This window comes from Podarcis liolepis, assembly GCF_965112155.1.
Source record: "Podarcis liolepis genome assembly, chromosome: 2".
NCBI classification, from domain to species: domain Eukaryota; kingdom Metazoa; phylum Chordata; class Lepidosauria; order Squamata; family Lacertidae; genus Podarcis; species Podarcis liolepis.
This window is the reverse complement of record NC_139555.1, coordinates 15443125-15459813: the sequence shown is the minus strand read 5'-3', so window position 1 is coordinate 15459813 and position 16689 is coordinate 15443125. Positions and strand designations below refer to the sequence as shown.

The window sequence follows — 16689 nt, the reverse complement described above, 5'->3', positions numbered from 1 at the left end:
CTGTATTCTGCTCTGGTCAGACCTCACCTGGAGTACTGTGTCCCGTTCTGGGCACCACAGTTCAAGAAGGACACTGACAAACTGGAACGTGTCCAGAGGAGGGCAACCAAAATGGTCAAAGGTCTGGAAACGATGCCTTATGAGGAACGGCTAAGGGAGCTGGGCATGTTTAGCCTGGAGAAGAAGAGGTTAAGGGGTGATATGATAGCCATGTTCAAATATATAAAAGGATGTCACATAGAGGAGGGAGAAAGGTTGTTTTCTGCTGCTCCAGAGAAGCGGACACGGAGCAATGGATCCAAACTACAAGAAAGAAGATTCCACCTAAACATTAGGAAGAACTTCCTGACAGTAAGAGCTGTTCGACAGTGGAATTTGCTGCCAAGGAGTGTGGTGGAGTCTCCTCCTTTGGAGGTCTTTAAGCAGAGGCTTGACAACCATATGTCAGGAGTGCTCTGATGGTGTTTCCTGCTTGGCAGGGGGTTGGACTCGATGGCCCTTGTGGTCTCTTCCAACTCTATGATTCTATGATTCCAAGGCAGACTGGATTCTCCTGCTATTCCACCCCTCCCTTAAAACAATAATCACACAAACAGTCTTGTAAAATTATAAAAACATTTACTCACTCAGAATACTTGTTGATGAGTAACACGTGCAGCAGCTTTGTTCAGACAGGCTTAAAACGGTAATTCAGTTACTAGTACAGTGGTACCTCGGGTTACATACGCTTCAGGTTACATACGCTTCAGGTTACAGACTCCGCTAACCCAGAAATAGTGCTTCAGGTTAAGAACTTTGCTTCAGGATGAGAACAGAAATTGTGTTCCGGTGGCGCGGCAGCAGCAGCAGGCCCCATTAGCTAAAGTGGTGCTTCAGGTTAAGAACAGCTTCAGGTTAAGAACAGACCTCCAGAACGAATTAAGCTCTTAACCCGAGGTACCACTGTATATGCTTTAGTCTTGGCATAAGTTGGCAGGATGTTGTAACAGGCTCATCAGTTGCCATCATAGACTAACCACTGGCCCTGTTTCTCCCTCAGGTCTGGCAGTCATGCATTCCCAGAGCAGCGACTACTTGGACATTGGCAACAACCCAAGGGTGGGCACAAAACGCTACATGGCGCCTGAAGTTTTAGATGAACAGATTCAAATGGACCGCTTTGAATCCTTCAAGAGGACCGACATTTGGGCATATGGCCTCATCCTCTGGGAGATAGCCCGGAGAACTGTCGTTAACGGTAAGGAGACCATTATCTCAAGGTTCAAATATAATCAAGTTGGTTCGTCAATCCCACTCTTTTTATGATGGCCATAAATGACTTCTTTCCATCCAGAGATGGGAAACCTGTGGCTGTCCATATGTTGTTGGGACTGCTGGCTCCTCAACCTTGTCCTAAGCCATAGCGTGTGGCTCGTTTTCCAAGCTTTTCTCTAAAAGTGCGCTAAGCATTTTTAACCAGTTCATTAACCAAAAGGGTTCCCGGAGTGGCTTACATCAGATCAGGAAAAGCAGTAACAGTCCCTGCTGTCTTATTAGATCAGGGACTCGGCTATACAGCTGCAAATCAAACCTTTTAAGTATGTTGTAAGGTGCGTTATACAAATATGACCCTAGATGGCAATGGTGAGCTATGGCACATTCAATGTATTTTTCAAAGTGTTTTTTGTTTTTTTAAAGCATTCTCACAACGTTTTTTATATGTGTCTAGATTCCTCCCAGGACATCCAAAGTCCCATCTGGACTCCCCCCACCCCGCCAGCAAATACCTCTGGAACGTTCTGTCTCCATCCCATAGCAAGTGACCATGTGCATTTTACCATTCTATGCAGTGCTCGGCTTCTGGTACGATGCCTCTCTCCTCTATAGGAGGCAGCATGCCTCTGAACATCAGTGGCTGGGACTCAGAAGTGTGGAGAATGCTGTTTGTGGGTTTCTCATAGGGGTACCCGGTTCTTGTGCTCTATGGGTCTTCATCTGTCCCTGGCCAGAGTCACGTGGAGTGCTGTGCGCCCGGCTTTGCAATCTCCAATGATCAGCTGAATGTTGGCATTTTGCAAGCTGTGCCTTTTCCTGCACGGTTTTATTTCAAACCATGCGGGCAAAAAACAGTCGTCGTCGTCGTCCCCCCGCCCGTCCCCCCCGAATCATGCTGACATGTGATTGAAAGGTGGGTGGGTCAGGGAGATCAAGATCTGGCTCCCCTAGCCAGATCCAGTTTCCCGCCCCTGCTGTAACATCTCACGCAGCCAGCCTGTCTAAATTGTCAATTTAGGATTGAAAATAGCAGCTGCAGCCAGAGAATTCAAAGGGGAGGACAGCCGTACACCACCATCTCCTTTTGCATTTGGCTCCCTGCACAGAAATAATCACTAATCAGGCTTGTTAATGCGAAGGCTTTCGGCTGGTCTAGTTGGATGGAGGCTTCTCTTTTATTTTCCTTTTCCACGCGAGTGATTAGCTGTAAATTATAAACACTGTAATCTAGTGTCAGCGCCAGGCTTACTGATTAAAGGGACCATTAGACTCAATCAGCACTTTGTTTGTTCAGCTCTGATTAGGAAACAAGCAGCATAGCAGCTCAGTCTGGCAATGGGCCACGTCCATGGAACTTCTGCTATCCCCCAGCCAGTCCTGCAGGGGAATCGCAGCAAAGCCATTCCTGTCTTCATAAGGATGCAGAGGCCTCCGAGAAACGGCTTCTTGTCCTGTTTCTCCCCGTATGCATGCATGTAGGAAAGAGGCCAGAACCTGATCTTCGCTAGGGAGCTTTGCAGGGTGAATATGGTGCTGTGCAATTCTCATACCCTCCGACATTTCTCCGAAGGAAATAGGGACATCCTATTCCATACCCTCCAACATTTATCCAGTGAAAGTTTTGTTGTTTAGTCGTGTCCGACTCTTCGTGAACCCATGGACCAGAGCACGCCAGGCACTTCTGTCTTCCACTGCCTCCCGCAGTTTGGTCAAACTCATGCTGGTAGCTTTGAGAACACTGTCCAACCATCTCGTCCTCTGTCGTCCCCTTCTCCTTGTGCCCTCAATCTTTCCCAACATCAGGGTTTTGGCCAGGGAGTCTTCTCTTCTCATGTATTGGAGCCTCAGCTTCAGGATCTGTCCTCCCAGTGAGCCCTCAGGGCTGATTTCCTTCAGAATGGATCAGTCTGATCTTCTTGCCGTCCATGGGACTCTCAAGAGTCTCCTCCAGCACCATAATTCAAAAGCATCAATTCTTCGGCTTTCTTTATGGTCCAGCTCTCACTTCCATACATCACCACTGGGAAAACCATAGCTTTAACTATACAGACCTTTGGCGGCAAGGTGATGTCTCTGCTTTTAACGTCCTAAGGAAAAGCGGAACATTCCAGGATCAAATCAGAAACCTGGATGGCTTCCGTACATCCAGTACTGTGCCTGGAAAACAGGGACACTTGGAGGGTTTCCTGAATTTTGCAGTGCATGCAGGTTCCCTGTAAATAATGGAATGATGTAGACGGAGATCTGGTGCAGCTGCTATTTAGTCTTCATGCAGGGAAGAACAGAGTCAAAAAGTAAGGGAATGCCAAATGAGAGACAATGTACTACTGGTGAGAGAGATGGGTTAGGACTGGGGAGACCTGAGTTCTGATCTCCACCCCCAGGCATGGAAGTTATTTTGGGCAGCTTCTAGGCTGGTTGTTTATTGAGCATTCTTCCAGATAGATTTGTGTGGTGGTTACACAACTTGTCAGCTAGGGGTTGTTGTTCTGCACTTTACAGCACAGTTTTCCATCATTTTCCGTATATTAATTGCACTGGAATGTGCTAGATAACAGCGAGATCTTGTACAACTCAGAAAACCCATCTGGAACCATCTTAGATGAGTGTTATGTACTGAGTTGAATAGGATCCAAACTGCAGCAGTCTGATTGGTCCTAGAACAATAGGATCCAAATTGCAGCAGTCTGATTGGTCCTAGAACAATAGGATTCAGAATGCAGCAGTCTGATTGGTCCAAGAACAATGCAGCAGTATGATTGGTTGGCAGGAACCACCCAATCATGCTCCAGATATAAGTGAATCCACAACCTGATTGGCTTACAGTAGAATTCCAGAATTAGCCAATCATGTGCAGCCCATTGTGTAAATAATGTATATAAAGCAGATACTTTGAGGGGACATTCATTCATTCCTCCTCACCACTATGAGCTGAATAAAGAGCATGAAATCATTTTGCGACTCTGAGTATATTTCAATGAGCCTGGGCCAATCATTTTTTCATAGCCTAACATACTTCACAAGGTTGTTAGGAGGATAAACTGTGGGTTGAGGGAGACCCATGTGCACTGCCCTGAGCTCTTTGGAGAAAGGAGCTACATTATTTATTATTAGTAATAATAAACCCATCCCAATCTCTTGCCCATAGAGAAGGTATTGGAGGCACAGTCTGCCTGACACTAAGGTCCAAGATTCAGAACCATGCGTCCTGAGAACATGACGTTTAGCTTGTTCCTGTGGCTTGGATGCTTCTGAGTTTACAATGATGTCAGCCAGGGTTCACCCTGACCTTTCCCAATGGAGAATTTATATTACAGGTGAAGCAACAGCTTGCTAATTCTCAGCCCTACCTGCCCCCAGAAATGAGAGGCTGAAAAGAAAACACTTGTTAATTAAAAAGCAAAAAGAATCTCCTAGTCAAAGCACAGATTGGCCGGGCTAATCCTATATCTCTCTTTTGGAATAGGCACTGCCCATTAATAAGCCTATTATATTCACAGTGCGCGACCTTAATTGGATGCCTGTTAACTGTTAAGTGCCTAATGTGGCTATATGCCTGCACACATATGCCGGCAGAAACACACACAATCTCTACCAAATGTGGAGTCCTATACAAAAAATATAGAGAAATCCTTGCTTGCTTTGATTACTGTTTTGATGGTCCTGATCATCCACTGCCTTGACAGTTCTTTTTTTAGTTATAACAAGGCACTGGGCATTGGGGCAATCAGTATTTAAGAAACCCAGAAAACACCATGTCAGCGAGCCCCAAATGGTTAAAGTCTCCAGTGCTAAAGACATATGGAGCCAATTAGCATTGGAATGGATTAACAAACAAAAGACCAGCTGCCAGAGGTTCTAGGTGAGAGGAGATTTTGGCCACCAGGTGGCGCCAAAGGCACAAGGCTTTGGGAACAATGAACCTGGCCTCTTGCCATTTGGTTGGCAACCCCTTGAAAATAACTTGTCAGAGTTGGAGACTAGTTTGAGCTTTGAGGGGGGGTGGCTGCACCCTGGTCAGCCTCACAGGACCATTAGCCCAGGTGAAGCTTCCTGCTGAGTTCTGCAACCAAATCCTTTTTTGTTATGGGGTTTTGTAAGCTTAGAAAGAAAGGCGAGTCGTCTTCTTCTATGGCAATTACTCGTAGCCAAGCAAGATTGTCTTCCATAAATACGGTTTTATTAATGAGTCCGTAAGTAACTGTGGAGGGACGCGGGTGGCGCTGTGGGTAAATCCTCAGCTTGCCGATCGCATGGTCGGCGGTTCGAATCCCCGCAGCGGGGTGAGCTCCCGTCTTCGGTCCCAGCTCCTGCCCACCTAGCAGTTCGAAAGCACCCTTAAGTGCAAGTAGATAAATAGGTACCGCTTTCTAGCAGGAAGGTAAACAGCGTTTCCGTGTGCTGCGCTGGTGTCAGCTCGCCAGAGCAGCTTCGTCACGCTGGCCACGTGACCTGGAAGTGTTTGCGGACAGCGCTGGCCCCCGGCCTCTTAAGTGAGATGGGCGCACAACCCTAGAGTCGGACACGACTGGCCCGTACGGGCAGGGGTACCTTTACCTTTTACCTTTAAGTAACTGTGGAGGCCAATTCTGGATCATCACGTCCTTCCACAGTGGCGACATAGGCTTCTGGGCGGGAGCTGATCACGGTGAGGGTTGGCCAAGCGTGTCTTCCTCTTGGCACGTTTCTTCCTTTTGTCCTGGGTTCGAGCGTCTTCAAAGTTCATGACACCTTTGGTAAAGGCTGCTCTCCAACTGGAGCGCTTGCTGGCCAGTGTTTCCCAGTTGTCGGTGTTTCTACTACATTTTTTAGATTTGCCTTGAGAGAGTCTTTAAACCTCTTTTGTTGACCACCAGCATTAGGCTTTCCATATTTAAATTCGGAATAGAGTACAGTGGTACCTCGGGTTACATACGCTTCAGGTTACAGACGCTTCAGGGTACAGACTCCACTAACCCAGAAATTGTAGCTCGTGTTAAGAGCTTTGCTTCAGGATGAGAACAGAAATCATGTGGTGGCAGCGGGAGGCCCCATTAGCTAAAGTGGTGCTTCAGGTTAAGAACAGTTTCAGGTTAAGAACGGACCTCCAAAACAAATTAAGTTCTTAACCCGAGGTACCACTGTAGTTGTTTTGGGAGAGGATAATCAGGCTTCTTCCGCCCAAAGATATCTTGGGATATGTCAGTCTATATAGCAGAGCTTTCCAAACTTTTCATGTTGGTGGTGACACACTTTTTTAGACGTGCATCATTTCACAACACAGTAATTCAGTTTTATTAGCAAAACAGGCATTAAACTAACCCTTTTCCAGCCCTGGGAGGAGTGCAGGGAGCATTTGCAGGACACACTGCAGCCGACACACTAATGTGTCAGCAAACCTTTTCAGCAGGGGGCCAGTCCACTGTCCCTCAGACCTTGTAGGGGGCCGGAATATATTTGGGGGAAGGAATGATGCAAGAGCACCACAAGCCCTGGTGACTGCTTACCTGTGTCTTGCGAGCGGTGGGGGCTGGCGGCGGCAGTGGCGGGACGATGAGCGGTGCACAAAAGGGCTCCGGAGAGGGGCTGCTTAAAATGGCGGCCTCTCAAGCGCTGCTGCTGCTGGCACCAACAAAGCCCAGCCCCCTTCCTCCTCTAGGCAGGGCGGGGAGAAGCCAGGAGGAGGGAGGGAGGAGGCACTGCCGCCGCCGCTGCCATGTGAAGGAGTGGGAGGGAGAGGGAAAGAACGAGCGCACTGGGGATCCATGTGGCGATTCCCGGACTGTCCGTGGGCCGGATCCAGAAGGCAATTGGGCCTGATCCGGCGTGTGGACCTTAGTTTGCCTAGGTAAAGGTTAAGGGACCCCTGACCATTAGGTCCAGTGGTGACCAACTCTGTGGTTGCGGCGCTCATCTTGCTTTATTGGCCGAGGGAGCCAACATACAGCTTCTGGGTCATGTGGCCAGCATGACTAAGCCGCTTCTGGCGAACCAGAGCAGAGTACGGAAACAGCATTTATCTTCCCGCCAGAGCGGTACCTATTTATCTACTTGCACTTTGACGTTCTTTCGAACTGCTAGGTTGGCAGGAGCAGGGACCGAGCAATGGGAGCTCACCCTGTCGCGGGGATTCGAACCGCCGACCTTCTGATCGGCAAGTCCTAGGCTCTGTGGTTTAATCCACAGCGCCACCCGTGTCCCTCCTTAGTTTGCCTACCCATGCAATAATGTGTCACAACACACAGTTTGGAAAGCGCTGGTCTTTAGCCTTACATTTTCTTGGAATCCAGAAATGCCCCACTTCTCAGCGTTTCAGATCTGGATTTCCTGTTGCCAAACAAACCACCCGTATTGTCAAATTTGGCTAGGGTGTGTGCAAATAGCAAAAGACTGTAATTTTGCACCCGCCAGCCATTGATTATTCCATGGCTTAATATCACAATTTGTCACTGCCTGCAGTAGATTACATAGACATGTTTTCCCCGTGATATAGGAACAAGATTAAGATATCAGTGCCATCAGCAATCACTGTGACAAGCTTACACCCAGCAAAGTTCAAAGCAGCTCTTTACAACTGCTGTAGCACAAGCCCTTTATGACCTTTTCCCTGCTAGTAGTTCTCAAAATTGTGTGTGTTTGTTTTTGGAACTAAGAGGCATTCTGGTGATAAGGACCTTAGAATTCTCATGAAACATTACTGCCACTGTTCACCATCTGTCTGTATCTTTTCTACACCCCTGTCCATCAAACACCACTCAAAACTATTTCATAACTGCTTTTCCAACATGCATTTCAGATAAAGTCCTCAGAAACACATCTTGAAAAAGCAACATTATGAAGTAATCAGAATGGTGCTAGCCCACGTGTTCAATATTCACCCATCTGCAAATTGGCTTGAGCTGTGATGTTGTACCCGGCCATCAAGAATACAGCAAGGTTTTTTTCATGTTAGGGTTCACATCGGCTGTCATGGTATAGGCCCTGCTCAACAGAGGTTCTCTCCGGATTTCTGTAAATCTTACGTATATCTCTGTCCAAAAATTGTGGTGCTGCTCTTTGGCCAACAACCTTTAAGAGCAACTCACAAATTACAGAACAGTTTTGCATCCAGATCTAAAATAATGCAAAAGAGTAATACAGTGGTACCTCGGGTTACAGACGCTTCAGGTTACAGACTCCGCTAACCCAGAAATAGTACCTCGGGTTAAGAACTTTGCTTCAGGATGAGAACAGAAATCGTGCAGCAGCGGCGTGGTGGCAGCGGGAGGCCCCATTAGCTAAAGTGGTGCTTCAGATTAAGAACAGTTTCAGGTTAAGAACAGACCTCCAGAACAAATTAAGTTCTTAACCCGAGGTACCACTTAAAAACAGCAGAAATAATCTGAGGCACCACTTTAAAACCAGCTGGCTGATATGCTGGAATGCCTGCACTGACGGAGGAACGGGGGGGCAGGGGGCACACAGCCCCTGGCACCATCAGGGAGGGGGGTACCATCGCGGCTGCCCCCCAGATTTGCGCCGCCCACCCCCCTATACACACTGCACCGGGAGCATGCAGCTTCGCCTAGGACCCTTGTACCTACGGGACCGCCTATCCCGGTATGTCCCACAGAGAGCCTCAAGGTCCATAAATAGCAACACCCTAGTGGTCCCGGGCCCTAAGGAAGTTAGATTAGCTTCAACCAGAGCCAGGGCCTTTTCAACACTGGCTCCGGCCTGGTGGAAAGCTCTGTCTCATGAGACCAGGGCCCTGCAGGATCTGATTTCTTTCCGCAGGGCCTGTAAGACAGAGTTGTTCCGCCTGGCCTTTGGCTTGGAGCCAATTTGATTCCCTCCCCCTCTTTCTTTTTTCCTTTCCTTCTCCTCCCGCGATGAGGCTACTTTTTAATATTTTAATGTTTCAATATTTTAATGTTGTATTTTAATCTCGTTTTTATGTTGTATTCATTCAACTTCTTTTTATTATTGCTTGTTAGCCGCCCTGAGCCTGGCCTTGGCTGGGGAGGGCCGGGTATAAATAACAATTATTATTATTATTATGAATGCCTGTGCAAATAAAAAGATTGCCCAGCACTGGGAAGTTGTGAGGTGTGTGGCATCGGGCAATTCTACCTGGGAAAGATTTTCCAAATGTGGTGTGCCACTCATGAAAGTGCCACTCTTTCTCTCCAGTCACCACACACCTAACTTCAGGCAGCTGGGCGTCTCAAGAAGGGTCTCTGATGATGATCACATTCAGGGGAACCTAAGTTCCAAGGTATTCGGGGATTTTAAGATCAGCACCAAGACTTTTAATTGTGCCCAGAAATGGAACCACAGCCAGTGAAGTTATTTAAGGATTAGATATGGTCTCTACAGTCCAGCCCATTTCAAAGCCTAATGGTTCCAATTTCATACCTTGGTTCTCAAACGCCTTGGTACTCGTACGTTTTGGCTCCCGACCACCGAAAACCCAGAAGTGAGTGTTCCAGTTTTTGAATCTTCTTTGGAACCCAAGTGTCCGATGCGGCTTCCGATTGAGTGCAGGAAGCTCCTGCAGCCAATCGGAAGCCGCGCCTTGGTTTTTGAATGTTTTTGTAAGTCAAACGGTCTTCCAGAATGGATTACCGTATGTAACCAAGGTACAGTTGTATATGTTTCCACTCAAGTCTTCAAATATCCTGTTGGAAGCTGCCCAGAGTGGTTGGGGAGGCCCGGCCAGATGGGCAGGGTATAAGTAATAAATGATGATGATGATGATGATGATGATGATGATGATGGAAAACACATTGCAGTAGTCTAGCGTAGATTACCATGGCAGGTGGGTGTGCTTGATTGTGTTTAATGAGAGGCATACACACGTTTGGCTCATAAGGCATGTATCAATGTGATGGGTTTGCGCCATCAACAATACAACTGTTCTTCGGCAATCTCGCCATTTCTTCTTGTGCTGATTTCAGTGCTATGACATTTTTGAACAAATTGCCCTTTCCCCCTCCTGTATTCTCTTGCCAAACTCCTCAGCTTCATTGGCAATTATCTTATGCTGGCTATGCTGTTCCACTGAATGTATTAAGTAAACCAGAAAAATGCGAATGGAATTGATTACAATGTGCCAAAAACAAGCAGTTATCTTGCTTGCCATAGCTTTGAAATTTCCGGATATCCTTGCATCAAAAACGTCAGTGCATTGCAAAATGAGGGTGCTGACTAGCTGATCACAGTCTTCAGGCCATCTTCAAGATCTTAACGCTTGCTTGCTTGCTTGCTTGCTTGCTTGCTTTTTAAAAATTTAAATACTGTTTTTATTTATTTTCATGGTACAGAAGATCAATTTTGAGAAAACAATTGTTACAGCAATTGTTGTCCTGATAAAATTATAGACTTTTATCATGCCATGTGTTAAAGTTTCATTTAAGAACTCTTAAGAGATCATGCCAGGGACGCGGGTGGCGCTGTGGGTTAAACCACAGAGCCTAGGACTTGCCAATCAGAAGGTTGGCGGTTCGAATCCCCGTGACGGGGTGAGCTCCCGTTGCTCAGTCCCTGCTCCTGCCAACCTAGCAGTTCGAAAGCACGTCCAAGTGCAAGCAGATAAATAGGTACTGCTCTGGCGGGAAGGTAATCGGCGTTTCCGTGCGCTGCTGTGGTTCGCCAGAAGCGGCTTAGTCATGCTGGCCACAGGACTCGGAAGCTGTACTCCGGCTCCCTCGGCCAATAAAGCGAGATGAGCGCTGCAATCACAGAGTCAGCCGCAAGTGGACCTAATGGTCAGGGGTCCTTTAAGAGATCATGCCACATTTTCCCATGAGTGCTGGGTGGATTCCTGCCACAGTCTGAACAATTTATGTATTCAATAAACATTTGCCATATGTTATAAAAGGAATTTGGTTGTGCTTGCCCTTTGCCGCTCTCACCTGACATGTTACTTTCTCAGCTAATGCTATTGACCATACTAAGTTATACCAAGAATCAATGTTCAACTCATGACTGGTTTTCCAACATCTGGCTATCTCCATACGAGCAGCAGTCAGTAGAAAGGCTGAAAGGTCATCTTCAGGATAATTATGAGCAGACACGATCCTGGTGCTTTCTAAAATGTGCATGGGCTCTTCTTTCTCAAATTAACGCTACATACCTGATGATGCTGTACATGCGCCGCAGGTAGCAACAGAAAATATATCTGCTAGAACCCCTGCTCCCCAAAAATCATCGCCTGTCTGTTTCAGGCTTTGAAAATCATCTCACAAAATCACAGCTAGTTTCTGGTAGGGCAGCAGGCATGGAGACCAACAGCAGGTGGCGCCAAAGCCAATGACAGGTGAAGCCATCCTAATTCTAGTCCCGTCCCCCCTCCTTCTCTTTGCTGAGTTCCACAAGAAGCAACATTGAGACGGAGGAGGAGGAGGAGGAGGAGGAGGAGGAATGTGACAGGCATTGCTACCCTCTCCACTGCTTGTTAGAAAAATGCAGGTAGGTGAGGCCTGTCTGAGGCCGCCAGACTGAGGTTGGTGGGGCACTTCCCCAGTCAGCCACAGGGGTCAGCAAACTTTTTCAGCAGAGGGCCGGTCCACTGTCCCTCAGACCTTGTGGGGGGTCGAACTATTTTAAAAAAAATGAACGAATTCCTATGCCCCACAAATAACCCAGAGATGCATTTTAAATAAAAGCACACATTCTGCTCATGTAAAAACACGCTGGTTTCCGAACTGTCCACGGGCCAAATTTAGAAGGCGATTGGGCCGGATCCAGCCCCCGGGCCTTAGTTTGCCTACCCATGGCCTAGTGGAACAGCCTGCACTGTGAAAGATACAAACAAGCTGCTGTCACCCACTTCTCACTGTCTCTAATATTAAAAGGTAAAGGGACCCCTGACCGTTAGGTCCAGTCGTGGCCGACTCTGGGGTTGCGGCGCTCATCTCGCTTTATTGGCTGAGGGAGCCGGCGTACAGCTTCCGGGTCATGTGGCCAGCATGACTACGCCGCTCCTGGCGAACCAGAGCAGCACACAGAAACGCCGTTTACCTTCCCGCCGGAGCGGCACCTATTTATCTACTTGCACTGGTGTGCTTTCGAACTGCTAGGTTGGCAGGAGCAGAGACTGAGCAACGGGAGCTCACCCCATCGCGGGGATTCGGACTGCCGACCTTCTGATCAGCAAATCCTAGGCTCTGTAATATAACCCACAGCGCCACCCGCATCCCGTCTCTAATATAATGGCCACGAAAAACTTAACGGAGGCATATCAGAACATTCAGGGTCTTACTACTTTATCAGATCCCTTTATGTTTCAAACAGAATTTGTGTGGAGCTGATAGCATGCTTTGTAGATTCCCACAGGGTGGGGCAGTGCTGGGATAAAGAGCTGGTAAAGCAGGGGTAGGCAACCTAAGGCCCGGGGGCCAGATGCGGCCCAGTCGCCTTCTCAGTCCGGCCCGCGGACGGTCCGGGAATCAGCGTGTTTTTACATGCGTAGAATGTGTCCTTTTATTTAAAATGCATCTCTGGGTTATTTGTGGGGCACAGGAATTCGTTCATTTTTTTTATTTTTTTCCAAAATATAGTCCGGCCCACCACATGGTCTGAGGGGTGGTGGACCGGCCCACGGCTGAAGAAGGTTGCTGACCCATAAGCTAAAGCTTTGTCCCCCCCTTAAGGTCTGCATGCCTTTAGCCATCAACATGACACAAGTTCCTACCTTCGCCGGGGTTTTCAAAACACAGGAAATGGTTTGAAGCGCTTTACTTGTTTCTCAAAACACTTTTGACAGCTGCCGAAAGGAACAGCAGCCAGATAGGTTCGGTATAACTTTTCCCAGGCAACATTAGCAAACGTATTGTTTTAAAATTGCACAATTGACTAGCATCCTTAATATGCTGACAGATGAAACACTCATCATTGCTGTAAAGAATATTTCTGTGGATTAAGGCTTTCCATGCTGATATGGTGATGACAGGAAGGGGGAGGGGGGAGGTTTCAGTGAGGTCATGTATATTTCAAGGGGCCTCTAGAGGTATAGTGTATCTCCGTACCCCCTGCTGAATTATTCTCAGTGGAGACTGCTCAACCAAGTTTCAGAAATGTGCCTTCCTTGCAACATTCTCTCATATGGAAGAAAGTAAAGAGATTCACTTAGAGACACCATCACTGCAACTACAGCTAAATCTGTCCTGTGTTCCTACTGACACCATTGTCTAGTGTGATAGACTCCTTTTGCATATATCCCCCAGCCAGATTGCAGACCATTTCCCCATAGAAGTGAAAGGGAAATGGAGCCTTCTGTTTGGATCAACATATCCCTCTGTCTAGGGACGCAGGTGGCGCTGTGGGTTAAACCACAGAGCCTAGGACCAGCCGATCAGAAGTTCGGCCGTTCGAATCCCCGCAACGGGATGAGCTCCCGTTGCTCCGTCCCTGCTCCTGCCAACCTAGCAGTTCGAAAGCACGTCACAGTGCAAGTAGATAAATAGGTACCACTCCAGAGGGAAGGTAAACAGCGTTTCCGTGCGCTGCTCTGGTTCGCCAGAAGCGGCTTAGTCATGCTGGCCACATGATCTGGAAGCTGTACGCCGGCTCCCTCGGCCAATAAAGCGAGATGAGTGCCACAACCCCAGAGTCAGTCACGACTGGACCTAAGTTTAGGGGTCCCTTTACCTTATCCCTCTGTCTGCAAATCCTCACCCTGTGTGCCATTTCTTGCTCATTCTCAAGTTTAGCTTTTGGCCTGCAGCACACCAAGGTACATATTGCACACATTTGCAGATGAGTTAGACAGTCTGGTGTACAGCAACATGGATGGAATTCCCTATAGATCTGCACACCCTGACCTCAAACATCTCTCCCTCTCCCTCCCTCCCTGTTGCTCCATCTTTTCATATCGCAGGGATTGTCGAAGATTACAAGCCTCCTTTCTTTGACATGGTGCCAATTGATCCCAGCTTTGACGATATGAAGAAAGTGGTTTGCATCGACCAGCAGACGCCCACCATTCCAAATCGGTTGTACTCAGACGTGGTGAGTGATACAGCGTGAAGACTCGCTTTGTTCTAAGTAAGGAGGGTCTCTATGCAGCCGAGGGGAGGAGACCAGTGAGCCAGGTCTCTATCTCTTGCCCTGTCCTCCACCTTTATAAGGAAACAAGGAGAGCGTTTGACATCATAGCTGGATGTGAACTGGGCTTCCATGTCAAATCAAGGGTCCCAGCCCTAGGGGAAACTGAACGGCACCTTCTGTGCCCAGAGAGAAAGGATGTTCATAACATCTAAGATGTCAGTCGGCAGCCTCGGGTCACATCTACACCATACATTTTATTATTATTATTATTATTATTATTATTATTATTATTATTATTATTTGTACCCCGCCCATCTGGCTGGGTTTCCCCAGCCACTCTGGGCGGCTTCCACAGAAACCAAAAATACACTAAAATGTCAAAAAACTTCCCTGAACAGGGCTGCCTTAAGATGTCTTCTGAATGTCAGGTAGTTGTTTATCGCTTTGGGAGGGCGTTCCAAAGGGCGGGTACCACAACCGAGAAGGCCCTCTGTCTGGTTCCCTGTAGCTTTGCTTCTCACAATGAGGAAACCGCCAGAAGGCCCTCGGCATTGGACCTCAGCGTCAGGGCAGAACGATGGGGGTGGAGACGCTCCTTCAGGTATACTGGGCCGAGGCCGTTTAGGGCTTTAAAGGTCAACACCAACACTTTGAATTGTGCTCGGAAACGTACTGGGAGCCAATATAGGTCTTTCAAGACCGGTGTTATGTGGTCTCGGCGGCCACTCCCAGTCACCAGTCTAGCTGCCGCGTTCTGGATTAGTTGTAGTTTCTGGGTCACCTTCAAAGGTAGCCCCATGTAGAGCGCATTGCACTAGTCCAAGCGGGAGATAACTAGAGCATGCACCACTCTGGCGAGACAGTCTGTGGGCAGATAGGGTCTCAACCTGCGTACCAGGTGGAGTTGGTAGACAGCTGCCCTGGATACACAAGAATCCCATGCAAGAATCCTGGAAACTGTAGTTCATTAAGGCACACTGCAGTGTATGCAAGAAACAAAGGACCCAACAAAGGAACACAGCATTCTGTGTTGTGTGTGTTACAAAAATTGGGTGCCTCCCCTTCTCCCTGCTGAGTTGCAGCAAGATTCCAGGGGGTTCCAGGCATTCACACAGGGTCTGTGGTCCTTGGGAGAACGGAGACACAGCGGAGACTGTCGTCACTTTAAGAAATATGATTTATCCACCTGTTTACACCTTAAGTGTCCATGGAGGTAGTCCAGCTCTTACAACACGTTCATTTCAAGAGGGGCTTGCACCCCACAGCAGTGCAACCCTAGAGTCCAAGGTATCTCTGCCTGGCAGCCTTCAGCCAGCCTGCCCAAGATGGATCCCAGTCTTTCTTCCTTCTTCCCAGCAGCGCATGTTCAAGACTCTCTTTTCCTGTCACCTCACACCCAATGAACTCTTCCAAACCCCTTGTCTCTGTTCACACCTGGGGCAAGGGGGTGGGGACAGTTCTCTTGCATTGCCAATGGTCCTTAATGGCCCTGTATTGTTTCTTAATGGCCCTAGCTTGGCCAGGTCATTGTTGTTGTTTTTTGCATGAGCTAGCCCAACAATTCCTCTGGAGCTCGCATTTCTCCCTTCAGATCCCAGATAGTCAAAATCCTCCCATTTCTAGGGGTTTTTTTGGGGGGTCCCCCTGCCAAATCTATAACATGTAGATTTGCAATCACCCTGTAGCAATTGGATACAACATTTGCATCCCTGGTGATCTCCACTTATCTTTCCTGTTAATTAAATAAGGAAATTCCTTGCTGCGAAGATAAGAATATGAATCTGTGTGGGCATTGCCGGGTGGAATCTCAGGAGCTCAGAGAGAGGATGGCCAGGACTTTGCGTGGTCGGGAGATAAGGCTCAAGCTCAGAGTGGTTCTGCCCTCCACAGCAATAATAATAATAATAATAATAATAATAATAATAATAATAATAATAATAATAATAATTTTTTATTTATACCCCACCCTTCCCGGTTCAAAAACCGGGCTCAGGGCGGCTAACAACAAATTTAAAACACTTAATTGTAAAAGCAGCATAAAATACAGTATAAAAACATGAATAACAATAAAATTCAAAAATCAATTTAGGGGAAATAAGCATTAGATAATCTCCAGAGCTAGCTGGCTGAATTTGTCCTACTTGGGCCAGCGAGGTGGCCAGGGGAGAATTAGCTGTGGGGTCTCAGAGCAGGTAATCTTCATAAAAGGGGAGGGGGAGGGAAGAGAAGAGAAGGGAAATAAAATTAAAATTAAAGACCAGGCGGAATAGCTCTGTCTTACAGGCCCGGTGAAAGGAGGTTAAATCCTGCAGGGCCCTGGTCTCATGGGACAGAGCATTCCACCAGGTCGGAGCCATCACTGAGAAGGCCCTGGCCCTGGTGGAGGATAGTCTGACATCCTTAGGGCCCAGGACCTCTAAACTA

General features: G+C 47.7%; 1 protein-coding gene and 1 long non-coding RNA gene across 2 annotated transcripts in view; one reads left to right on the top strand and one right to left on the bottom strand.

The window, feature by feature from the left end:
- LOC310700684 overlaps positions 1-16689 on the bottom strand; it is a 61288-nt gene that overhangs the window by 7093 nt on the left and 37506 nt on the right. The window lies entirely within an intron of this gene.
- ACVRL1 (activin A receptor like type 1) overlaps positions 1-16689 on the top strand; it is a 54343-nt gene that overhangs the window by 31601 nt on the left and 6053 nt on the right. The window contains exons 8-9 of the mRNA XM_083490167.1: positions 1040-1237; positions 14096-14226. Of these exons, the coding sequence (XP_083346293.1) occupies positions 1040-1237; positions 14096-14226 (329 nt within the window). The remainder of the gene's footprint in view (positions 1-1039; positions 1238-14095; positions 14227-16689) is intronic.